General features: G+C 37.0%; 1 protein-coding gene across 1 annotated transcript in view; it reads left to right on the top strand.

The window, feature by feature from the left end:
- Positions 1-27983, top strand: part of sh2b3 (SH2B adaptor protein 3) — a 74328-nt gene that overhangs the window by 33809 nt on the left and 12536 nt on the right. The window contains exons 2-4 of the mRNA XM_056457351.1: positions 15254-15358; positions 17788-17882; positions 25333-25418. Of these exons, the coding sequence (XP_056313326.1) occupies positions 15254-15358; positions 17788-17882; positions 25333-25418 (286 nt within the window). The remainder of the gene's footprint in view (positions 1-15253; positions 15359-17787; positions 17883-25332; positions 25419-27983) is intronic.

Genomic DNA, 27983 nt, shown 5'->3' with positions numbered 1-27983 from the left:
AAAATACATTTATTTGAATGAACTTGCGATGTTGTTGAAAACACAGATCTCAGTTCTGATATGCAGAAAGTTTCAGTTCTTATGTGTCCTTATGTGCTTGTAAACTCGTAAACAAACACTTGTGATCGGTTCATGAGATCGGCCAGATTAGCGAGGACTGATCGAGTCATGAAATGCGATTATTGGCCGATACCGATCGATCTGAGCATCCCTAATTTTTAATGCACTTTCATGCCACACATTTAATGCAACATGCACACTTTACCACAACTACACACACACTATGTAACTCCATATTGCATGCACACTAATGTTTTTGAATTTGTAGCTACAGACTGATTTAAAACAATATAAAATATTACAGATAGGTGTGTGTGTGCACACGCACGCGTGCTTGCGGGCGTGCGGGCGTGCGGGCGTGAGTGAGTGAGTGAGTGAGTGAGTGAGTGAGAGTAAGTGAGAGATGTATTAGTATTGTCATTATACTCACACTTTCCAGCTAGTGCATGTGTGTTTATTGTGGTTAAGACTTATTTTTCTGCAGTTCCAGAGTCAGTGGAGGTTTTTAGCTGGTCATTATCTCATGTAAACTCATATTTTCAGATTTTTCAGCTTTACATGTTGTGCAGCTTTATTTAGCATTATTGACTGCAAACTGATGCTGAATGAATATTTAATTACAGATTTATTGAAAACCAGACAAAATATCAATCATAATTAATGCTCTTTTTGATGCGCTTTCATTCCCTGCATTTAATGCAACATGCACACTTTACCACAGCCACACACACACAATGTAACTCCATATTACATGCAAACTAATGTTATTGAATTTGTAGCTACAGACTGATTTAAAACAATAGAAAATATTACAGATAGCTGTGTGTGTGTGTGTGTGATATGTATTAGTATTGTGTCATTATACTCACACTTTCCAGCAAGTGCATGTGTGTTTATTGCGATTAAGACTTATTTTCTGCAGTGCCAGTGTCAGTGGAGGTTTTCAGCAGGTCATTATCTCATGTAAACTCATATTTTTGGATTGTTTAGCTTTCCAGAAGGATTCATTTCTAAATAAGAGGAGATTATAAATTCATTATTTGCTTTTTAATGCAGTTTTATTCTGTGCATCATAGGGCTGGGCGATAATTCGATATCGATAATTATTGCAATATAATGTTTTTCGATAATACGATAATGACAGATCAATAAGCGCTGGATCATGTTTACACATTATGTGTAATGCTGCACAGTCATTTTGCAGCCTGCACTGGATGCCGCATGTGGTAGCTATTAGTTTACAGTCATACAGTGTTCGTTGCACTTGGAGGAGCAAGAAAAGTGACCGACAGTGAAGAAAATGATGCACCGTCCACGCGTAGCTTGATACACACACGCAGAATGTAACTCCATATTGCATGCAAACTAATGTTTTTGAAATTGTATCTTCAGACTTTTTGAAATCAATGGAAAATATTACAATTAGCTGTGTGTCTGTCTGTGTGTGTATGTGTGTTGTTTATTAGTATTGTGTCATTATACTCACACCTTCCAGCAAGTGCATGTGTGTTTATTGCGATTAAGACTTATTTTCTGCAGTGCCAGAGTCAGTGGAGGTGTATAGCAGGTCATTATCTCATGTAAACTCATATTTTTAGATTCTTTTACAGAAAAAATCTCTGTTTTTTTTTCTTTACAGAAGGATTCATTTCTAAATAAGAGGAAACTTTCTATTCTTTTGTGCTTTTTAATGCATTGTCATTCAGTGAAACGTGTACGGTACTCACTTTCCGTGTGTGTTTATTGTATTTGAGGCTTATTGTGCATGCTGTGCAGCTTTATTTAGCATTAGTGCATGCAAACTGATGCTGAATGAATATTTAATTACAGATTTATTGAAAACCAAAGCAAGTATTGATCATATTTAATGCTCTTTTTGATGCACCTCATGCCATGCATTAAATGCAACATGCACACTTTACTACAGCCACACACACACACACACACACACAAAATGTAACTCCATATTGCATGCAAACTAATGTTTTTGGTATTTGTAGCTGTAGATTTATTAAAAACAATGAAAAAAATCAATGCTTTAATGCACATTTTAAATGCAATTTCCATTGAATGCAACAAGCACACTTTGACACATCTTTAAAATAAATCTGGTGAAATGTGGATTAACCCAACACTTTTTAGTGACACTTTTTATTTAATTAATTTAATTTCATTTTAAAGTTGTCAATTTTCCATAGTTTATCTAAAAGTTGAGTTAAAAGCATTTATTGTCCATTTATTTGTATTGTTTTAATTTCTTTAGAGTGTAGGAGTTATTGTGGTTTTCTTACTCTGTCAAGATTATAAATACAGCTTTTAATAAATAAGTAAATAAAAAAATAAGTCTGATATTTATCCATCTTCAGGAGGATTGAGTGACACAGGAAATGTGCTCTTTTTTTTTTTTCATCTGCGCTTCTCCAATCCCCTCCCTGCCTGTCTCTTTCGTTCTATCTGTTATGTGTGTTTTCTCAGTACTGTGTAAAGCTGTGGTGGGGCTTTCGAGAGCAGCAGTAAAGGTCAGAGTGATCGACACTGTTTTAGCAGCTCGCAGAGAAAGAGAGAGAGGGAGGTAAATAAATGAAGCAGTGTAAAAATAAAGCCGAAAACCAAGTGCAAACCAATCTGACCTTTAGGGATCTGTCTTTAGCTTGCGTCTGTGTGTCTGTGCAGGTTTGTGTGATATATCAGGACCCTAATATGTGTATAATGACATTGGTATTACAAGGAGAAGGTGAATTATGAGGCCATTGCTGATGTTCTCATTTTCAAAAGGGTTATAGATGATACAGAATGAAGTTGGGTTTTTTTTTTAGGAAGTAATACTGCATATTTTCCTGTAAGGAGTAGGGTTAGGGTAGAATATACTGTTTAAAACAATGGAAACCTGTGGAGTGTCCACATAATTTACAAAAATAAATTCAGTACTAATTGAAACTGAAGTTTTAAATAAGTCCATTTCCCAATAACATTTGAGCGCTGTTGAGCACGTTCTTAAACAGCACTGATTTGCCATTGTGTTCACATGCTCAACAGAAATGACTGCGATTGGCTGTGAAGGTCATCAGTTCACCAAACTCACCGCTGTTTACTGAGTGTAACTACAGGTACAGGGAAACTGGATGGATTCAAAGTCTCGTCAATCAGCTGGTTTGTCTATAAGCTAACATGCAAGCGATCCACTGCTGAATCGCAGCTTAAAAATGCTCCAGTGTCCCTGTATCTGTGGTTATACTCAGTAAACAGTGGTGAGTTCTGTGAACTGATGACCTTCACGGCCAATCACAGTAATTTCTGTTGAGCACGTGAACACAATGGCAAATCAGCGCTGTTTAAGAACGTGCTCAACAGTGCACAAATGTTAGCAGGAAATGGACGTTTTTTTTTTTATTTCAGTGCCGATTGGTGCTGAATTCCAGTGTGTGTTTGTGTTTAAAATGAAATGCTAAAAAACTTAAACACTGTGTATGTGTGTGTGTTTGCGTTTAAAATGAATTACTGAAAAACAATGGAGCCAGATCAAAAATAAAATTTATAAATAAAATTCATACATCCACAACATGATTCACATTTACAAAAGTTTTCAACACAATTCAAAAATGCAAGTGATGTGCATTTTTGAGTCGTGTTTTTATTTTAGGAATTGGATTTGTGTATTTACAAATCGTGATTTGAATTTACGAATTAAATTTGTGCATTTATGAATCTTTTTTTGAATTTATGGACTGGATTTGTGTATTTACGAATCATGTTTTAAAATTACAAATTTGATTTGTGTATTTTTGAATCGTGTTTTGAATTTTACAATTTTGATTTGTGTATTTTTGAATCCTGTTTGAATTTACAAATTGGATTTGAGCATTTACGAATCGTGTTTTGAAATCACGAATTAGATTTGAGCATTTACGAATCGTGTTGAATTTACAAATTGGATTTGTGTATTTACGAATCGTGTTTTGAATTTACGAATAGGATTGTGTATTTTTAAATCCTGTTTTAAATTTACAAATTCGGTTTGTGTATTCACAAATCGTGTTTTGAAAATGAAAATTTGATTTCAAGAACTTGTGACTGCTCTGGATGTATAAATTCTATTTTGTAAATGTATTATTTTTGAGACTGATCTGGCTCCATAATAACTTGCTGTGTGTGTTTAAAATGAAGTGCTGAAAATCTTGCTGTGTGTTTGTTTGTGCACATGCAAAATCTTTTTACCATGTATTTATTATATGTTGTAAAGATTTTTATAACGCATCTATTAAGTATTATTTAGTAAGTATTTGCATTTATAATATGTCAATACATTTAGAGATATATTATATTATATTATATTATATTATATTATATTATATTATATTATATTATATTATATTATATTATATTGTATTGTATTGTATTGTATTGTATTATATTGTATTATATTGTATTGTATTATATTGTATTATATATTATATTATATTATATTATATTATATTATATTATATTATATTATATTAAAAATAAATGAGTTAAATGTGGTATATAAATATATAGATGTGGATATTGATATGGAAAATTGATGTAAATATTCATTTGGTGTTAATTTAAAGGAATAGATCGTTTTTTCTCTGAATTTTCTGTTTTATGGAGTTGCAATGTTTTTTTTATTCAATGTTTTCTACATCACAATTATGTCTGCACACAATACAAATGGAACCTGTAAATAAAAAAACACCCTGAATCACGAGAAGAGGAGAGTTTCTCTTTAAACATGCATTCACACAGCTGATAGTGAGCATGGCTTGTTTTGTTTTGCACTTTAAAGCCTCATTCATTTACTAACAATGTATTAATTTAGTCATTTACGACGTTTCTCGATTCCTCTCTGATTGTAATTTCACTCTGTGACTCATTTTGAAAAAGAATGTTCTGAGAATGTGACTAAAAGCAAAAGTAAAAATTAGGAAGTGGAGTTACTGAGATGAACGGCAGGCCTGTTTGTTGTGGCGTAGTAAATCGCACTCGTACACAGTCACATGCGCAATTAATGCGGTGACACCAGAGAAACATCTCTGACCTTGAAACTCTTCAATGCGAGGACGAAATTTGTATGCAGTTTTGAAACGAGCTGGAGATTTAATGGATCAAGTGAAATGAGAAATGTTGTCTCGCATGCTTTTCCACATGGAGTTGTTTGGACTCGGAATCGCAGGAAATGCACTTCAGCGTTGTCAGAAAACAGATAAACAACATTCAGCTCGGGCCAGCCAAACGTTTGCATTGTGTAGAGCGAGGGTAAATATTCCTGTCTCTGACAAACACACACTGAGGCCAAATATGGGCATAGAAATTGAGGGATTTTTTTTTTCTCGCCGTCATGATTTGACAAACTCGGCAGTCAGACTAATGTGCTGTTCTGGAGCTGTTACTTGAAACTTAAAATAGGTAAACCGTAGTAAAGCAATTCTTGGGTCACTTTATTTTGATGGTCTGTTTGTTACATTTAAGTTACATTGCATCTACACACCAACTAATTCTCATTAGATTATAAGTAGACCGTTAGGTTGGGGTTAGGGTAAGGGTTGGGTTTGGGGTTAGTGAAAGTTGACATGTACTCGCAAAGTTACTTATAGTCAGTTAAATGTCTGTTGAAGGAGCATATCAACAGATATTAAGCAGACAGTCTACTAATACTCAAATGGACCATCAAAATAAAGTGTTACCTATTCTTGTTAAAGGAAAATCACAAGCTTCTAACAAAAAAGTGGACAATTTTGAAATGATTGGCAGTGAAAAATATATCCCCTTTTAAGATGAATTATTGTATTAGTTATGCTACTACAGTGAAAAAAGGACATTTTTGCAGTTATTCGCCTCATTTTGTATTTAATTTTGAGATTTAAATAAGTTGCATTTTAGTGACATGTTTATTTATTTTCAGATTAGACTTGTCAGATTAGCAAACCACACTTTTTGATATACCAAACACATTTCCTAAAGGTTTCGAATGAAGAAATTTGAGAACAATACTTATATTTTATAGGGGTGGTCCATGGTGTATTTTTAAGGTTTGGTTGTGTTTATAAGATGCAGAGCAATGTGTGCTCATGCTTCAGTTGTAGAAAATCACGTAATGTTTTCATATATCTTACTTTGATTATATAAAGCTGGTCAGCTAACTTGAAAACGTCTGTCATATTTCCGAGTTCCTCCGAAATGCCCGCGCTGATTGGTCAGTAAACATAATGTGCTGTGATTCGCTGATCAGCCCCACGTTACCAGAAAAAGTGTCTTGCCTCTACAAGCACACTCTTTTGTGTGTCAGAGTTCAGTCAGTGTAACTGTTAGCCGTATCGGTTTGAGCCTGAATCAGACCGAAAATAAAGAGGACACAGCTGGACCTCATGCCTGCTCTCTAAAATGAAACCTGACAAGTGTCTTTCACATATGTTCAGGTTATAAGCATGTGTAAGTAATATGAAACGTTCACATATCTTTTTTTGAGATCGTTATTTGAGATGTATAACGCAGGGAAAGCGGCCGCATAGAGAGACTAGGCATGGGACGATAATCGTTTTCAAGGCATACCGTGGTTTGGAAAAGTCAAGGTTTTAAAACTGCTAACATTTTCTGTAATACCGTTCCTAAGGTATGTGTGAGATGTTTTATTTACAGTTTTTGTTTTTCGTTTTTTTTAGGACAACAGTATTTCCAGCAGAAAATATATCCAAAGATGCCGTTGTAAAAAAATCTGTGTTTTTGAAACTAATGAAAACAGCAGAAGTCAATGATTCATTTGAAAAATTTAGCCTTACTGCTCCACACTATTAAAAAACTTTCACAAAATAAAATATATTGTGTTCAAAGAGGAAAAAAGTAGGAGTTTTTTTACCCAGACATTTAAAAAGTACTTATTTTAGAGCTGTAATCGCAATACCGTGATACCTTGAAACCATGATATTTTTATCCAAGATCATATTTTTATCCTGATCATACCATCAGAATCTTATACCGGCCCATGCCTAAGAGAGACACTGCAGCGCTGGTGAAGATTGTGGGTGTTTACAGCAGTTTGACTGATAAAATTGGATTTGTAGCTAAATTGTTAGCAGCCAAACAGCTTTTCCCATTGTTTACATCATTGTTTACGTCCTCGCTACAACATACCGTTAACGCTAAAAAACTGCATGTAATAGATCAATTTTAACAAATAAATATACTTACAGGTTGTAGCTTACTATCCACAGCTTGGTCTATTATGTTGGAGCTGCTCCTTCTTCGAGGAGTTTTTAGCTGAATCCAGCACTGAACTGAGAGAGATTCTGGAAGCTGTCCTTTGTCAAATGCTAGACCTATATATTTATTATAATTCTCTGGAACATAATTAAAATTAAATTGTAAGCACTTCTCTCATTTTGTCGTGTCCTTTCTAAGCCCAAATACAGAAACAGAAGAAGCTCTGTGGAAATAGCAGCGTTTAGACGGAATTAGAATTTTTGTTTGGTGTTAATGCCTTCTTCAATGGGCTATTTCCACAGTTTATTATGGCATAGTAGGACAAATGAGCTCATGTATGAGACAAATTCTGGACTTTTGTCAGTGGGGCGGGTCTTTCAAATCACCTTTTAATTTACACTTATTTTTTAGGTGTTCTTTTAACTATTTAGGAATATTGATTAAGAGAGTTAGTTGCATGTAATTCTGTGTAATCAATTGTACATCCTGTACTAAGTACATGGAACATGAAGTGATATTATCTTTTTAAATGTATAATTGTGACCATAAAGTGAAATTACACTAGATAAAGTCAAATCATCATTTGTTTTCATTTTGATGCATGTGCAGGGTTTGGACAATGAGGCCTGATTTTAGACCACAATAATGCATCAGTATGGTGTAGGACCTCCTTTTGTGTCCAATACAGCATCAGTTTGTCTTGGGAATGACGGATACAAGTCCTGCACAGTGCCCAGAGGGATTTTCAGCCATAATTCTTGCAGAATAGTGGCCAGGTCACTATGTGATTCTGTTGGAGAAAAAAGTTTCCTGACACACTTCTCCAAAACACCCCAAAGTGCTCAATAATATTTCGTTCTGGTGACTGTGCAGGCCATGAGATGTTCATCTTCACTTTCATGCTCATCAAACCACTCTGTCACCAGTTTTGCTGTGTGTATTGGTGCATTATCATTCTGATGAACAGCACCAATTTTTGAACCATTGGGTTCATGGTCCTCCAGATTCGGTAATGGTAGTGACCATCTTGTGTAAGTATTGGGCCTAGGAAATGCCATAATATTGCAGCCCAAACTATCACTGATCCACCCCCATGCTTCACTCTGGGCATGCAACACTCTGGGTGGTATGCTTCTTTGGGGATTCTTCACACCTTAACTCTCCCAGATGTGGAAAAAGACAGTGAAGGTGGACTCATCAGAGAACATTACATGTTTCACATTGTCCACAGCCCAAGATTTTTAGCTGCTGGCTCCATTCAAATTGACCTTTCGCATTGGCGTGGTTGATCACAGGTTTGGCTATAGCAGCCCAGCCATGTATATTGACCCTGTGGAGCTCCCAATGGACAGATTTGGTGGAAACAGGAGAGTTGAGGTGCACATTTAATACTGGGATACAATCTGGGATATCCTCCGGACATCCCTTGCAAACAGCTTCCTCTTGCGTCAACAGTTGTATGTGGTTCGTCCTTCTTGTTGGTTTGCTGACATTACCCTGGATACTGTGGCTCTTGATAATCACAAAGACTTTCTGTTTTGGTCACAGATGCGCCAGCGAGAACCGCGCCAACAATTTGTCCTCTTGAACTCTGATATGTCACCCATAATGATGAGTTCATTGCAATATTTTTGCAAAACTGTGCTATCAAATGACACCTTCACACTCTGCTCTTACCTGTGGAATGTCCGTTTACAAAGCCGTCAATAATCTTGCTCCTCCTTACCTTACTTACTTGCTTAGTCTGTATACCCCCTCTCGATCATTGAGATCTTATGATCTCAATTTACTCACCGTGCCCAGAACACGCCATAAAAAAACGAGGTGATCGAGCGTTTGCTGTTGCTGGTCCTAAACTCTGGAACAGTCTACCAATTCACATTGGACTTTCCCCCTCCATTTCTGTGTTTAAGTCTGTTTTAAAGACATATTTATTTTGTCTTGCTTTTAATAATCCTTGATCACTGCTTTTATTTGTTAAATGTTTCTTTTATATTCTGCTTCTCTGTCTTTAGCACTTTATGTACAGCACTTTGGTCAACCTTGGTTTTTAAATGTGCTTTATGAATGAATATTGTATTGTATTGTATTGTAATGCGCAATTAATGAAGACTGGCCACCATACTGGTCCGATTTAGCCATGAAACCTCCAACACTAAATTGGCCAGGGTTTCAATTTCATTGTCCAGCCCTGTCCATGCTCTATACAAATTGCTTTCTGTGAAATATAATGAAAAGAGATTGTGGAACACACCAAAGCAATTAGCCAAGCTGACACTGACCGATGGCCCAATAAAGCTCAACGGCCGTTCATCGGCTTGGTGCGTCTCAGCCTCAAGACTCCTGAATGTTTAAATACTGGAGTTTTTTTGTAGGTTTATTATTGAGTCGCATGCATTTGTGTCAGCGGTGAGAAAAAGAGAAGAGAAACAAATCATCAGCTTGACTGCTGATGTCGTGGGGTGTGTAATCCTTCAGTCACTTCTTCTCCTGGAATTGAAGCAGAAGTGCATGTTTCTACAGTACGTGGATACGAATGAGGGTTTTCTCCTGCTCTCTGTGTGAGAGTTGAGACTGCCATTCAAAGAGGAAAGATGCTAATATTACAGCACTGCTGCTTTGGCACGAGCTTGTGCGTGTGAAGCTATTTTAAGCCATGATTCAGCCGGGTTCACTCCTAATGACAGATATCGTGCGAGAGACAAACAGCTTGTTCATAGCTGGATCTTTGATGTGTCTGAAATGACGGGATGCACGCTGGAAATTCCTGCAGCTCTCAGAGAGACCGGATTCATTCGCCACTTCCCAGAATCCTCTCTCCTCTTTCCCCAAGGAGATTTGCTGTGTGTGTTTTGCGTCTACGTGTGTGTGTATGTATGTGTGTGTGTGGGCGTAGGTTGAAGGTTTCAGATCACGGGTCATAGCTCTATTCTCTCTTAATTTCCAGATGAACATTCTTGGCTAATCCCAGTAGAACAAGAAAATGATCCCTCTCTCGTTTCCCATTCTGTTTAAAACCACACTGGAAGACATCTTCGAGTATGTCATGCACTAGAAATCCACATATTTAGGTTTATAAGGTAATTATTTTTGCCTTGGGTCTATTGAGTAAACATTATTATTAAAAATAACTAATATTTCCCATTATATATACACTTAAAGTCCACCTATTATGCAAAAATTACTTTTATAAGGGGTTTTAAAACCAGCTGTGTGGCAACAGTGTGTGAATATAACCAGCTTCAAATAGTAAAAATGTATTATGTGTATTTGTTTATAATCACACTTGATAAAAACTGAAAGAAACACTTTGATTGACATTCTCAATTTGTACGTGTCATCAGAGTGGGAACGCCCCGCCCATTAGTGATCATCTCTCCCTCATTAGCATAGGACGTTAGTCTTGTTTTTGAATCTTTGAATTCGTAGCTCCGCCCTCTTCTGAAAAGAGTACAATCTTATTTAAATTTAAAGCGACAGTCACCAAAATGACAAAGTTAGGATCAAAGTGCAGTTTCAAAGATTTATACAACATTATTTGGGGGGTATTTTGAGCACATACACACTCTAGGGACATAGATCAATTGAAATAAATAGATAGATCAAACCACTGTTGTCTAATGACTTGCCTAATAAACACTAGAACTACCAGAGGGTAACTTTTACCATTCACTGATTTTCAAATGTACATAACAGACCTTTAATAAGAAATTCAAGTCTCCCAGTCAATGAATTTTGCTAAAATAGTTTTATTTACATTTGCCAGATGCTTTAAAACTAGTTTTGATAAAACCAAATAAAAAACAGGGCAATTATACCTAAACCTTCTAAGCATCAGTGGCCTCTATATAATGACTGTACTGTATATGGCTGCTTTTCACTGTACTTCGTGACAAAAAAAGAGTATTGAATGCTGTTCTCTATCTATGATGGAACTTGCAGGCATATAGACTTGTCCCTCAAGCCTCATTTCTGTCGTTTGTTAAGGTAAGCAGGCTGTGTGCACGCGAGCGATACACTTATTTAAATGTGTCTTATGATAATACTATGTAGACACATTTATACAATTTTAAAACTTTTACAACAACCGTAAAGCAAAACAAATTGTATTTCCCACGTAAATAACTATCCAAAATGCATGTAGGTCACATGTTTTTGCGTATTTATTTGTTTATAATAAATAGCGTTGATTATAATATAATAAACAGAGAGAGTAAATCTTTGTCATGGAGCACATTCCTAAAAATAAGCTTGAAAAGTTGTCTGTAGCAGGGTGGTGCTGACGTCACAGGCGAGCGCCCTGAAGGCACTGTAGTCTGTTTATAGCCGAATGTTAGCTTTTCAGTTCTTGCGTTTGCATTTAAGATCCAAAAGTAATAAATTTGTATTTTTGTGTGAGGATTATCCGGCTGGACAAAACGTGTGAGTGTAATGAACTGTGTTTGAACACAGAGCTTATTATTTGCAATCTTTGAAAAGCCTATGGGGAAATCCATTGTGGATTTTATCGAGGGAACCAGTTTTATGCTAGCAGCCGATTAGCCTACAAGGTGACGTCATAGTTCCTCCACTCTATTGACCGTTATACTTTTCCCCATTCAAAACTATACGAGTGGCATGTCTTGTGTATTCTATAGTCTTTGCTTTTACTCACGGAATTAGTGGTAATAATAAATCAATCGATAAATAAATAAAGTAACAATGAGTAAAAGATGGTGATTTGTAGATTTAGTTAGATACCATGAATGATGTTGAGTCTCATGTTGGGAAAATAAGTGATGTGTTCAAGTCGCCTCTGATGGCTCATTCGAGTCACACGCATGATCATATTTAGATGTTTTAGTGAACCCATGAATGTTCAAACTCTATATTGGGGTTTTCTTATTTAAAGTATAACTTGTATGACTAAACAACGGAGAAAGTCAAGCAGTATTCAGATTAGGGCTGAACAATATTGGAAAAATCTAACATTGCCATATTTTAGTAATCTGTGATGTTAATTGCTGATATGAATACAGTTTCACTAGATGACTTGATTAATATCTCGATTTGGAAAGAATTGATCATTTTAGATTGCTTTGGGATGATTTTGCAGTGGAAGTGCGTCTGCGTAAAGCCTATTAAACAATTTATAAATGCAGTACAGACACAAATACAATTGAAATGAAACCTTGTTTTATAATTTTCTGAGTATTCAGGTGTAGTGATAATTGGATTTATCAAATATTAACATCAATATTTTGGTATCAATATTAATATCAATACTAAAATATTGATCTTAATATTTGTGATAAAACCAATTATCACTACATTATCACTACACAGGTACAGTAATTGAATAAAAATAATCCAATCAAAATTATCATTATTAAAGTTACAAATGGTACAATTTCTTATGCCTGATTTCTTTTAAAATTATACAGTCACAGGCCTCAAAAACACATTCAGAAATCCTGCGATTTATAATCGTATTTGGGAACAGAGATGAGGTTCTCAAGGTGAATGCGTACCTTGGCACTAAGGGTCAAACAACAAAAAATAAGGTCAAGAATCTTGGTGTGACTCTGGAGTCAGATCTGAGTTTCAATAGTCATGTCAAAACAATTAATAAATCAGCATACTATCATCTCAAAAACATTGCAAGAATTAGATGCTTTGTTTCCAGTGAGGACTTGTTAATGCTTTTATCAGCAGCAGGATGGATTACTGTAATGGCCTCCTCACTGGCCTCCCCAAAAAGACAGTCAGACAGTTGCAGCTCATCCAGAGTGCTGTGGCCAGGATTCTGACCAGAACCAGGAAATCAGAGCACATCACACCTGTCCTCAGGTCTTTACACTGGCTCCCAGTTACATTCAGAATAGATTTTAATGTATTATTACTGGTCTATAAATCACTAAATGGCCTAGGACCTCAATACATTACAGATATCCTCACTGAATATAAACCTAACAGATCACTCAGATCATTATGATCAAATAAACTAAAAATTCCAAAAGTTCAGTCAAAGCAGGGTGAATCGGCCTTCAGCTACTAACAGCGCCCCCTGCTGCTGGAATCAGCTTCCAGAAATGATCAGATGTGCTCCAACATTAGGCACGTTCAAATCAAGACTGAAAACACATCAGTTTAGCTGTGCCATTACTGAATGAGCACTGTGCTACGTCCCACAGACAGCACTATTATGTTTTTCTCTTCTTTTTCATTGTTTTATAACCTGTTTTAACGCATTTAATCAGTTTTTGTCTGTTTTTAATCATCTTTATTATTAGTTTTTATTTTTCTTACACTTGTCTCTTTTATTCCTGTTTATGTAAAGCACTTTAAATTGCTACTGTGTATGAAATGTGCTATATAAAAAAACTTTCCTTGCCTTGCATCCGAACATACAAAATTTCACATTGTATATCCTGTGATGAGACTATTGCGTACGCGCCATAGACTGTAAAATATATGGACGTAGTATCCGTGACGTCACCCATAGGTTTCTGAACACTGCAAAAGAAGCTACAAGTAGGCGCGGCCAACCGTCGCCATTTTGTTCGCGCGTCATCGCACCAACGGCGGGATACCAAACAAGGGCAAAGAGGCGGAGAGTGAGCGAAGCTACAGACACCTGCTGGCACTTTGCTTAGACCTGGCAGACAGGTCAAACACTTAATACTCTATTACCTGCGACTCGTTTGTGTTCTGACCACATGTGCTTGGCTGTACACTATATCAATAAAGTGTTTAGACTTTCAAAAACACTGCTGTAATACATTGAGCCACTAAACATTGTTCTTATGACGTTTTTCTACAGGAGGAAAACGCGAATTACTTCCAAACACTTCAGATATAGTGTGTGTTAGTAAATGCAAGACTATTGATAAAATCCAGCACAACACTGTATGACAACGCTTCAGATGACTGTTCTAGAGCCTACAGCTAATCAATCTGTCACATTCTGGAGTGCTTTACGGGTCTAAAGAAAATATTAATGATAAATGATCTTAAATAAAACAAATACATTTATAGAGATGGTATACAAGTATATAACTTTACTCACATGGCAAACGGAGGCCACGTGAACGGTTTGTGAGCACAATTAAGTGCACACAGCATCCCATATCATCTGATAATTGTAAGAAATAAGTCCAAAAGGCAGCTGACTGTGTAAAGCCACATAAAACAACACCAAAATACGATGTATATGCCGAGATCAGTGGCTAATCTGCCGGATTCAGCTGAGGTGAAGTGACTGCGACCAGCGAGACCTAGCTGTCACTCAAGTGGCCACGCCCTAAATTATGCAAACTTAAAATAACCTAATATAAAGGAAATGGATGAGTTATAAAAAAATTCACCCCCCTCACAGTTGTCATGGAGGGTAATAATAGCTATATGAACCAAAATCGTTCTTTGTATCAGCCTGCAAACACCTTTTTTTCTGTTGTAAAGTTGGCCATTCTAACAGTGGCCTCAATTACAATTTGCTCTATTATGGAGCCAGGACTAGCGGAATTTTGATGAATTGCAGTTTCAGTTACTTCCGTATTGGCCTCCCGAGGGAGAGCGGGAGGTTGCCGCTTGGTACGCACACATTGCGTCATTGATGCTGAAACAATATATTGTACACTCCTCGTGAGTTTGCACAGTCTACACAGTTTTTGAAAAATAAGTGGGCGTGGTCAGACTGGCAGAGTGAATGATTCTTATGATTTATATTAAAGTTCTGGCAACCACAGCTGATGTTTTCGCTGTTCATTTTGCACGTTTATTTTTCGTTTTTCTTCCCAGTGCTAAGTAATATAAAAATATTATATTAATAATTGATTGATATTGATGCACAGTGCAAACAGGGCTGAGGATATATTTTTAAATTGTGTGTTTGGAATGTTTCTAAACACATTGTGTCACATCTTTTGTCATATTAAGATGAAACATTTTCATCTGTTAAGAATTTTTCTTATATTCTGCTGCTTTCTTTGTGTTTTAGGACTACAGAATGCCAAAGGTTTCAGTACACTGTTCAGACATCAAAGAGATTCGACGCTGTAATCGCCTAGAGATGCCTGATAACATGAACACATTCGTCTTAAAGGTAAATCAAGACTTCAAACAGATATAAACTGCTTAATGACAGAAAATGGACATATTGTGCGGACTGATTCATTTAGATGATTTTTATTGTTGTGTTGTGTATAGTGCTGGGCAAAAGATTAATCATGATTAATTGCATCCAAAATATGTTTGCTTGACATAAGAGGCTATGTGTGTGTGTGTGCTGTGTATATTTTTATTGTGTAAATATAAATACACACATGCATGCATATATTTGAGAATTTTTTTTAACATTTGAATATAAAATCTATATGTATATGATATACAAATTATATATAAATGTAAACATCCATGTAACAACATAGTTTTGAATAGCTTTGCCAAGCGACTTCTTTTAGAAATATTTAAATCACCACATTATTGGCTAGGACCCTTATTCTCCTTAAGTGGAAACAAACATCTCCACATTCATATGACAGATGGATAATATATATATATATATATATATATATATATATATATATATATATATATATATATATATATATATATATATATATATATATATATATATATATATATAAATTAAAAAGAAAATAGGTTTTCATTAAGAGGGTCTTCAAAATCTTTTTACAAAACATGGAAACCTTTCTTAAATTTTATTGACACTATTGATCTTGAAGCAGAAGAGGAATAAAACCTTTTATTATTATTATTATTATGATTATTTATTTTTAAGTTTTTTTTTGTTTTTTGTTTTTTTTTTTACATTTTACAGTTATTTAATTACTATATTGTTTTTATGGTCATTAGTTCTTGGTTGTGAAAAAGCAGAACAGTGTATTACTTATTTTTGTGATAATGTACCTGCACAAAATGTTAATAAATATATTTGGCAAAATATATTTTAAAATCTGTTTGTCTGTAAGTAGAATGTTTATTTAAATGTATGTATGTGTGTATTTGTATATATATATATGTATATATATATATTCTCCGGCCACTTTATTAGGTACGTCTTACTAGTACCGGGTTGGCCTTCAGAACTGCCTTGATCCTTCATTGCATAGATTCAACAAGGTACTGAAAGTATTCCTCGGAGATGTTCTCCATATTGACATGATAGCATCACGCAGTTGCTGCAGATTTGTCGGCTGCACATCCATGATGTGAATCTCCCGTTCCACCACATCCCAAAGGTGCTTTATTGGATTGACAGCAGGTGACTGTGGAGGCCATTTGAGTACAGTGAACTCATTGTCATGTTCAAGAAACCAGACAGAGATGATTCACGCTTTATGACATGGCGAATTATCCTGCTGGAAGTAGCCATCAGAAGATGAGTACACTGTGGTCATAAAGGGATGGACATGGTCAGCAACAATACTCAGGTAGGCTGTGGCGTGGACACGATGCTCAATTGGTACTAATGGGCCCAAAGTGTGTATCCCCCACACCAATACACCACCACCACCAGCCTGAACCATTGATACAAGGCAGGATGGATCCATGTATTCATGTTGTTGACCCCAAATTCTGCCCCTGATCCAAATGTCGCAGCAGAAATCAAGACTCATCAGATCAGGCAACGTTTCTCCAATCTTCTATTGTCCAATTTAGGTGAGCCTGTGTGAATTGTAGCCTCAGTTTCCTGTTCTTAGCTGACAGGAGGGGCACCCGATGTGGTCTTCTGCTGCTGTAGCCCATCCACCTCAAGGTTAGACGTGTTGTGCGCTCAGAGATGCTCTTCTGCAGACCTCGGTTGTAACGAGTGGTTATTTGAGTTATTATTGCCTTTCTATAAACTGGAACCAGTCTGGCCATTCTCCTCTGACATCTGCCATCAACAAGGCATTTGTGCCCACAGAACTGTCGCTCACTGGATACTTTCTCTATTTCAGACCATTCTCTGTAAACCCTAGAGATGGTTGTGCGTGAATATCCCAGTACATCAGCAGTTTCTGAAATACTCAGACCAGCCCTTCTGGCACCAACAATCATGCCACGTTCAAAGTCACTTAAATCACCTTTCTTCCCCATTCTGATGCTCGGTTTGAACTGCAGCAGATCGTCTTGACCATGTCTACATGCCTAAATGCATTGAGCTGCTGCCATGTGATTGGCTGATTAGAAATTTGCGGTAATGGGCAGTTGTACAGGTGTACCTAATAAAGTGGCCAGTGAGTGTATACTAAAGTATGTTATTACATTATTACTTGCTGCACTTGACATCATTCATGTGCAAGGCTGTTAGTAAATTTTGAGAAATTTCACATCTCTTTTAATTGACCAAGAGATGTTCCATTGACGGATGCAGATGATCTCCAGATGATCCACATTCAGCCGGTTGTTCAGTTGAATAAACTTGGCCAGCAAGACACACAGCAGCTGCTCCTTTAGCTCACTGATAGCTCGTTATTGTCATGTATTGTGGTGTCTGATGAGTGTGTGATTCTGCTGTGTTCTCAGGTTGCTGGCCTCACGGGTAGTTTTATATTTGAGGCTGATAATGAGCAGCAGGTCAGCTCCTGGACCACTGAGCTCAGAGAGTGTATCAGCAGCAGGTAAGAGACTCACTTTCCTCAATACACCACTGAACACACACACCTCATAGAGTTCCTGACATCCCCATACTGAGAAAACACTCACTTCCTTTTATATATAATTATACACACACACGCACACTCATGCACTCACATATGCCTACACACGCACTCATGCACTCACACACACTCACTCATTCACACAGACACATATGCACTCAAATACACTAACATACACAACACAGGCTCTGACACTCGAGTGTACATACACACACACATACACACTAACAGACTCGCATACAGGATACACAAACACACTTTACACACTCATACACTCACACACACACTCACTTGCGCACACACATATGCACTCACATACACTAACTCACTCACACTCTCTCTCAGACACTCACATGCACATGAACATACACACATTCTAAGGCACTCTCAGTCATACACACTCACTTGCATGCACACACACTCTTATGACACATACAGACACACTATCAAACACTCTGTCACATACCACACACTTGTATATCAGGTGGCTTATTAATCAGGGGTCGCCACAGCGTAATGAACCAGCAACTATTCCAGCATATGTTTTACACAGCGGATACCCTTCCAGGTGCAACCCACTACCGGGAAACACCCATACACACTCATTCACACACATACATTACAGCCAATTTAGTTTATCTAATTTACCTGTCCCGCATGTCTTTGGACTGTGGGGGAAACCGGAGCACTCGGGGGAAACCCACACCAACACGGGGAGAACATGATAACTCCACACAGAAATGCCAAGTGACTAAGGTGGGAGTCGAACCAGTGTCTTTCTTGCTGTAAGGCGACAGTGCTAACCACTGAGCCACCATGCCACCCTAGTTATATTTTTTATATATATATATATATATGAGCATCTGATGTCACTGTGAGGGGCGGGGTTTGGGTAGGTTGTTAAAAACGCAATAGTCATTGGATTCCATTGGGAATGACGCATCATTATGCCTAATACCTTCTGAGAGTCCTCCCGAAGAGATCAGAGCATAGTTATGAGCCCTTCCACATTGACTGGCACCAAACAACCTCTCTGCTCAAGGATGATGGCCTGAAGAGTCCATCAGTTATATTTTTCATAATACAGACCCTCTCGTTTTTCACGTTTTTTTGCGATAAAAATGACAGATTTTGTGGTGGTAATTCCCAGAAATTTGTGCACAACTTTTGCGATTTATTAAAAAAAAAAAAAAAAAAACTAATTATATATTTATATATATATATATATATATATATATATATATATATATATATATATATATATATATATATATATATATATATATATATTTACTATATTAAGGCCCAATTCCACCTCTTAGCCCTTTACCCCTACCCCTCGTTTTGCGCGTTCACGTCAAGGGGTAACAGTGTCCCAATTCTCTTTAGCTTGAAGGTGTAGGGCTAAGGGAAAGTGGTGAAGATTTTTCAGAAACACACTTGAAACCAAGGGGTAGGAAAATTTTCCAGAATACACCTGCCACAACGGTAGTATTGCTGAACCCGGAAGTAAGGAGATCCACATATTAGCATTTTATGTCATTATTACAAATTTTTACAACTAACCAGCACATGTTTTAATATATTCATAACCGCATTTGTCTTTTACCGTCATGCTTAAAAAAAAAAACGCTAAAATAAAAAACGCTAAATTTCGCAATCCTTAATCCATAATCATAACTCTTGTACAGCAGTCCCACAACATTCTGACACTCAATGACACTCGAATACCCTGTCAGAAAAGTCTAGTGGCTGAGAATGAGCTTTTTACAGTGTCTGCTATAATGTTAATGTTGTTTTTGGTGTGTTTACATAGATGAATATGGCCACTGTGTAAATGCACAGTATAGTTATGATCTTATTGCCACATTAGATCATTATGATCACATAATATATGCCTTCAGTGATTTCCTGAAGATAAATACCAAAAAATAGCACAACTGTAATAACTACAGCAGTCGCCATTGTCTGATCTCATATGAAGCAAGAGCTCTCGATGACATATGATGACGTGTGCAGGTGCTGTAGTGCTGTCCCATTTCTTAGGGGTAAATTTTGAAGAGGTACAAAAATAGAAGTGGGATTATGCCTAAGTAGTCTACTATGTTAGGTGTGACACAATGCCAATGACACAAATCATAAAAATAAAGCTTCTTTATTTTGGTCTCTTGTCAAGATCTGAAACGGTAGGGATTAAGCCTAAGGATTAATTTTGCTCCCCGGAGCATCTGACATCATGTACCTCACTCAGGAGATGCGTTAAGCCTGGTTTATACCCGAAGCGTCTGCTAGTTCGCTTGAGTTCGCGTGGGGAATGTGACGTCATCGCAGTGTTTTCGGAAGTTCGCTTTGGGTGCGTGCGACATGATTTCGGCTGGCGAGCGCACAATTTTTTCAGTTTGCACGGCGTCGCATTTGATTTGAGTTGAATATGAACCACTTTTTTTTGTCTGAGATTTTGTCTGAAACAAGTACGACTGTACATACATCTTTATGATCGGTCCATGCGTGATCATAGGGAGAACAAGATGGACAATAATTCTTGGCTCGAAATTGTAACAGCAGTGGGAAAGGAGGAAAGTTTTTGTTAAAAGGTTTGGAAAAACCTGAGGGATAAGTTTGTTAAAGCCAAAATATGACATGGCAAAAGTGGAGACCCATGTACTCTATTACAGAAATATGTTTTTCCACCAATTATAGGTTTTACACTGATGTATATAGTACAATTTTGAATTTAACACAATTTAATAGTTACAAAACTATAATTAATGAACAAATTATTGACAAGTGGAAAGGAATATTTGAACCTATCGGTTTACAATATACTGATGGCCTGTTTTTAGGCTTTATTGGTGATGATGGTCAGGAATGTTGGACCATTATTGCCTTTTTATCATAAGAAGAGGACAGAAACTAGCCAGACAGTAATCTGTGAATTGTGGAGTAAGCTAAATCTAAAAACATCTGTATTTTTTTTGTAAGTGTACTTTTTTGCTTTTATTCTTGCCATAATAAACAATATATTTGTAGAGCAACCCATGTTCCTAAAAATTTTAGTAAACAGCCTGAGATATGAACAAAAGCAAGTGATGCATCAAAGTTTGATTAAAAAAAAATCTTGAATAGTTATAAAAATCCTTAATCATTAAAATAATTTATAAAAATAATAAATGTAATTAGTTTAAAAATCTTTAATAATATTAATGATATGACGTAGTTCCGGAAATGTCCTACTTCTCTGTTTATCCATCTGATTTTACAGTCAGTTTCTTCTGACCGTCCCCTGTCGTTTTAAAGAATATCACAACAGCGAACGCGGCAAGTATAAAAGCCTTGTCCGTTTCGTGAGGTGCGTGCGCGCGCTCAGCGGAGGTCTGCAATGCAGCGCCAGGTGAAAGTATAAATCCGGCTTTAGGGCTTCCCCTACTGTAATACACCTAAAACACAGATTGCCATAAAACTCATCAATGGCAGGGAAGCGATATCTATCGTCAACTCTAGGGAAAGAGTTAAACTAAATAATTTATCGATTTGACGCGCATCATAATACTAACTATATATGTATATATATATATGTATATATATATATATATATATATATATATATATATATATATATATATATATATATATATATATATATACAGCACAAATAATGTCCTTTAATTCAGTCACGTCCAGCGGTCGTCATCTCCATCATTGTACTGTACAGTAAGCCGCTTGCTTTTCTGTCTGTTCCATTGCTCCATTTATTAGATGTTTGCTCCCACTTTCTTTTGCACTCTGAAGTGCATCACATGCACGAAACTCCCAATTTACGCTGTGTCATTCACTCGATTCGTGCCATGGAATGACTAATCGCATCTTTGCACATGTAATTCACTCGCATCCGCGTCTGCTTACTGCACAGGCTGCAAAACAATTTTCCATCCTCCCCATCCACCCTTTCCATGTAATGTAATGATTGTGGGGGTGCAGGTGAGATGTCAGTTTTCAAGAGACACTCAAATACTCAAATGTGCGCTGTGTATGCAGTGTCTATAAGTCGTGTAAAACAATTCATTGCAAACTGAACAAAAATATCATTTGATTATATGGTTTGGAATTGCATGTTTTATAAGATTATTCATATTTTCTGCAATTAATTTTGCGTTTAAATTAAGAATTTTGCAGGATTGCAAAAAATGTCAACTTTTTGCTATTTTTTGTGCTGGATTTAGTCAAAATCGTGAAAAACTAGGGTCTCTGATAATACTTCAATCCAAAGGGCCCTTTAAAGTGGCCAGTTTTGATCACTTTGGTTTGAAATGACACTTCAACATGGCAGCAAGGATTTTTTTGACTCTTAAGTGTTATTCTGAGGGCGATATATCCTGTTAGGAAAGAGTGTCTGAGAGTGCATATGCATGTGAGATTGGTCTGCAGCCAGATATATAAACAGGCAAATTATGAATGAGCATATCCTAATATCAAAGAAGAAGAGAGAAACTACCTAATAAGAGTGTGAAGTTTGTTGAATGTAAGAGCTGCTGAAGTGGAGAGTTATAATTCAGTGCAGGAGAATAAAACAGATTTTTGAGAAAATAATTTTTAATAATAAATGTGTTCTAATTTAAATCTGCAGACACAAATTCATGGCTTTGCATGTTTTGTTTACATTGCATTGAAAGACGAGACATAAAGGGCAAAATCATTTTTGTGTGTGTGTGTGTGTGTGTCTGCTGCTCCCCTCGTACTGTTAGTGTGTTGTGCATATGCGATGTCTGACTCAAAAGGTGTGTGTGTGTTTATTTGCGTGTTTCATTTCCTTTTATTGGTGTGAGGGTACTGAGAACCCGAGCCTGTGTGAATGTATCACTGTTTTAGGAAGAGAGAGAGAGAGAGGTCTTCCTGTTATTCTGATTACTAAGAATCTCAAGAACTCAACTCAGCACATCTCATGGCCTCCTTTCTCTCCATGCCCCCTTCTCTCTCTCTCTTGTAAATTCAAATGAGCTTTATTGGCATGACTTGCACAGTATTGCCAAAGCAGTTATACAATTCATAAAAAAGAGAACCAGAATAGATCTGTAAAATAATGAACGGGTACATATATGTATAAAAAAATAAAATAAAATAGTGTATGTATGTATGTATGTATGTATGTATGCATGTATGTGTATATTTTAAAAAATAAAATAAAATTGTGTGTGTGTGTGTGCGTGTGTGCGTGTGTGTGTGTGTGTGTGTGTGTGTGTGTATATATGTATATATATATATATATATATATATATATATATATATATATATATATATATATATATATATATATTTAAATGAAAACATGAAGATAAATATGAATGCAATGAACAGAGTGATTAACTGGGTCAAGAGAAGAGCGGATCTGAATTAGACAGAAATAAATAGAATGTCTTGTTGAAACTTAAAGGGATACAATGAAGCAAGACTGGAGGATGTTGTTTGGGGAAGTTGCAGGAGAAAAAGCAGCACAAAAAGCTCATGTGTCAGGAAATGTATTCTTGTAATTCTTGGACAAGCCAAAACACCATTATATATGATGATTTTACAGCAAGACCAACATATACTGTACACACAGACACACATAGGGTGGAGTGAAATACAATGTAAAAAAACAATCAAAAACTGAAAATGTGTGTGTGTATGTATGTATGTATGTATATGTATATATATATATATATATATATATATATATATATATATATATATATATATATATATGTATATATATGTATATGTATATATATGTATATTCAGTTCAATTCAATTCAATTCACCTTTATTTGTATAGCGCTTATACAATGTAGATTGTCAAAGCAGCTTCACATAAAAGGTCACAGTAAATTGGAACAGTGTAGTTCAGTTTGTAGTGTTTAAGTTCAGTTCAGTTTAGCTCAGTTCAGTGTGGTTTAATAATCACTACTGAGAGTCCAAATACTGAAGAGCAAATGCAACGATGCGCAGCTCTACAGATCCCGAACCATGCAAGCCAGTGGCGACAGCGGAGAGGGAAAAAAACTTCACTAATGGCGGAAGTGAAGAAAAAAAACCTTGAGAGAAGCCAGGCTCAGTTGGGCACGATCATTTTAATTTCTCCGCTGGCCAAACGTCTTGTGCAGAGCTGCAGTCTCAGCGGCGGAGGCTGGAAGCTGGCCTCAGCGAAGACTCGTCTGTCTCTGGAGCGTCACAGGAATCAGTCTCATGTTCTCCACTCTTCCATGACCACCACAGTAGCTGCTCAGGATACGGCCTGGTCCAGGATATGGAAACCTTGGGATCATCTCGTCATTGGTCTTGGATCGAATCAGTGACTCTGCATGGTCTGAGGGCCTCGGGAAGAGTATCCCCAGGTGGAAATGGAGAATAAAGAAAATAATTAGCGTAGTTGCTGTTCATAGTGTATATAAACTAGATGCATAACCTGTGTGGAAGCCCCCTAAGTGGTGCACTAAGTGTATGCTTTACTGAACAGATAGGTCTTTAATCTAGTTTTGAATTGGGAGAGTGTGTCTGAGCCTCGGACGTTATCAGGAAGGCTATTCCAGAGTTTAGGAGCTATAAATGAGAAGGCTCGACCTCCTTTACTCGACTTTGCTATTCTAGGTACTACCAGAAGAGTTTTGAGATCTTAAAGAGCGAGTTGGATTGTAGCGAGACAGAAGATTGGTTAGATAAACAGGAGCTAGATTATTTAAAGCTTTATATGTAAGAAGCAATATTTTAAATTCAATACGAAACTTAACAGGCAGCCAGTGTAAGGAGGATAAAACTGGGGTGATGTGATCAAATTTTCTAGACCTGGTAAGAACTCTGGCAGCTGCATTTTGTACTAGCTGAAGTTTGTTAATAGAGGATGCTGGGCAGCCAGCAAACAGAGCATTACAGTAGTCCAGCCTAGAAGTCATAAAAGCATAGACTAGCTTTTCTGCATCTGAGATGGATAGCATACTTCGTAACTTAGCAATATTTCTCAGATGAAAGAAAGCAGTTTTTGTGACATGGGATATATGATTTTCAAAAGTTAAATTGTCTAATCTAATAGGACACCCAGATCTTTTATGGTAGAGCTAACGCTAGCTTTGTATCCCTCTAATTGTAGATACATATATATACATATATATATATATAACAATATCAATAACAATATCATCAATATTGTTATTGCACATTCTGTACATATTAGAGTAATTATTTCTTACATTTATCATAAAAGCATATCAAACATATCTCCGCATCAGTGCACTCCATATTGCTCGTGTGTATGTGTGTCGTGACATATATATGCATAGACATTTGTAGCTCAGCATATGTGATGTTACTGAGTCTCTGTGAGCTGTTGGTTCTGCGGATTCAGTTTGCAGATGTTTATGAGGCTGTAATTCTGTGATTCCAGGTCAGATAATGTGGATGGAGAACCATTTCCTGTTAGCGACTCGCTCAGCGCCGCTCGCAGAGGGAGCTCAGATCCTGGAGGCCAGAGTGAGTCACGCACACACACACATTCACACACACTGAGCAAGGTAAATATGAGCTAAGGCTATGAAAGTAAATCTGCATTGTTTATCTTTTCTGTATTTTACTTTTATTATTGGCTTCATATACATCTGCATTTAGATATCTCCACAATTAGGGTCAGCTTGAGATAAAGGAAGTTTATTTGGATTTCAAGATTTGTGAATGAAAAAAAGATTGAAATAATGATATTAATGTGCACCGCATAATCATTTATTGTACACAATTCAGTGTGTTGTAAAGATGTGTTTTTATTTATTAATATTATTTGTATTTTATTTATATATATTCATTCATTCATTAATTTTCTTGTCGCTTAGTCCTTTTATTAATCTGGGGTCGCCACAGTGGAATGAACCGCCAACTTATCCAGCAATTGTTTTACGCAGCGGATGTCCTTCCAGCCACAACCCATCTCCGGGAAACATCCATACACACTCACTCACACTCATACAATACGGACAATTTAGCCTACCCAATTCACCTGTACCGCATGTCTTTGGACTGTAGGGGAAACCGGACCATCCGGAGGAAACCCACGCGAACGCAGGGAGAACATGCAAACTCCACACAGAAACGCCAACTGACCCAGCCAAGGCTCGACCCAGCGACCCTCTTGCTGTGAGGCGACAGCACTACCTACTGTGCCACTGCGTCGCCCCTTGTTTATATATATATATATATATATATATATATATATATATTTATTTTTATTATAGTTTTTGCAGACATAGAAAAACAGAGAACAGACAGACAAATCCATCATGTAACAATAAGCTGTGCTAAATGTAAAATAAAGCATGAAACAAGGGAAAATGGCAACATACAAGACATAAACTCACCGGCCACTTTAATAGGTACACCTGTTCAGCTGCTCGTTAACGTACATTTCTAATCAGCTAATCACAGGGCAGCAACTCAGTGCATTTATGCATGTAGACATGGTCAAGAGCAGGGGTTTTCAAACTGCAGGGTGCCAGCACCTATTAAGGGGTGCGCGAGAAATTGAGGCGTGCACTCGAGTAAATTATGATGACGATTTTTATCCGTTCCCTAGAGTGAATATGACTAACGTTAGCTCCTCATCAGGCACCTATAGAGTTCATGCTTAAGTAAAATATTTACAAATAAAATGGAGCAGGTGCTTTTTAAAACTAATGACGGTGAATAAATGAAAGTTAAAACAGTGAGCGTCTGACAAAAAAAGTGCCCTTCTGAATCAAATCAGCAGGATGCCCTTCTGGATCTTTCACTTACTTTGAAGACATACTGACTATGTTTACATGGACATCTGTAATAGTTATTTGCCTTAATAAGACAATAATATAATTAAGGTGTTACGTGATGTGCTTTTTGAATGTTGCGTCACCAGGCTATTCATGTTTCCTGCAGAGGCTCATGTAATTTTGGGTGTTTCATCTTTAATTTCTCGACTTTAGCTGCAGTTCAGCAGTTTCACTTTCACTCGTGAACATTTCATTCATGCCCCCATGACAAACTGGGGTATTTGACGCGAATATAAAGTAAGGACTGGTGGAGGAGTGTTGTTTTAATGGAAAGCTGAATGGGGAAAAAAAAAATCTCCGTATTTCGTGATGAGTGTATGTGTGTGCGCTTCTTTATTGACAGCACTGTGTGATGATCTTGTCACAAAATGCGGCGAAAAGTCCTACATGACAGTAATAGTTTGATTGCGGTGTTTACTTCAATAATCCCACTAATTTATGAATACTCCAATATATGCATACTCCACATGTCTTAATTTCATTTAGTGTGTAATCAAAAATCACACAACATGTCCAACCTTGAGGCAGATGGGCTACAGCAGCAGAAGACCACACCGGGTGCCACTCCTGTCAGTTAAGAACAGGAAACTGAGGCTACAATTCACACAGGCTCACCAGAACTGGACAATAGAAGATAGGAGAAATGTTCTCTGGTCTGATGAGTCTCCATTTCCGCTGCAACATTCGGATGGTAGGGTCAGAATTTGGCATCAACAACATGAAAGCATGGATCCATCCTTCCTTGTATCAACGGTTCCGGCTGGTGGTGGTGTAAAGGCTGTGAAACTTACTGGTGGCTGTTTCTGTTGCTCTGCAATAACACTTCAGAAAAACTAGCTGGCAGTAGGTGTTCATGTTCCTCTGTGTCGAGTTTCTTCACTGCTGTTTTGTTTTTTCTGAATGCTACCTTAATGTTTAAGTGGCTCAAATTCACTCATTTTGAGGCGGGAATCGGCAGACGTGCAACAACTTTAATCATAAGCTAAACACAAAACAACAGTCTCCATTCGGAGCTCCTTCACAGGACTCCACGCTAGTAAACACTCGCTGCATCAGGCTTGCGCGACTCTCACGTCCGCCCACACTCATCAGCGCTACCAAGCCGACCAATCACAGAGCTTGCACTATGCGTCATTGCGACGTGTGGTTACAAATTTTGAGAGGTGCACATCAATACAGCCTACCTGAGTATTGTTGCTGACCATGTCCATCCCTTTATGACCACAGTGTACCCATCTTCTGGTGG

Source organism: Danio aesculapii, chromosome 5 (assembly GCF_903798145.1).
Source record: "Danio aesculapii chromosome 5, fDanAes4.1, whole genome shotgun sequence".
Taxonomy (NCBI): Eukaryota; Metazoa; Chordata; class Actinopteri; order Cypriniformes; family Danionidae; genus Danio; species Danio aesculapii.
This window is presented reverse-complemented; position numbering and strand designations above follow the sequence as displayed.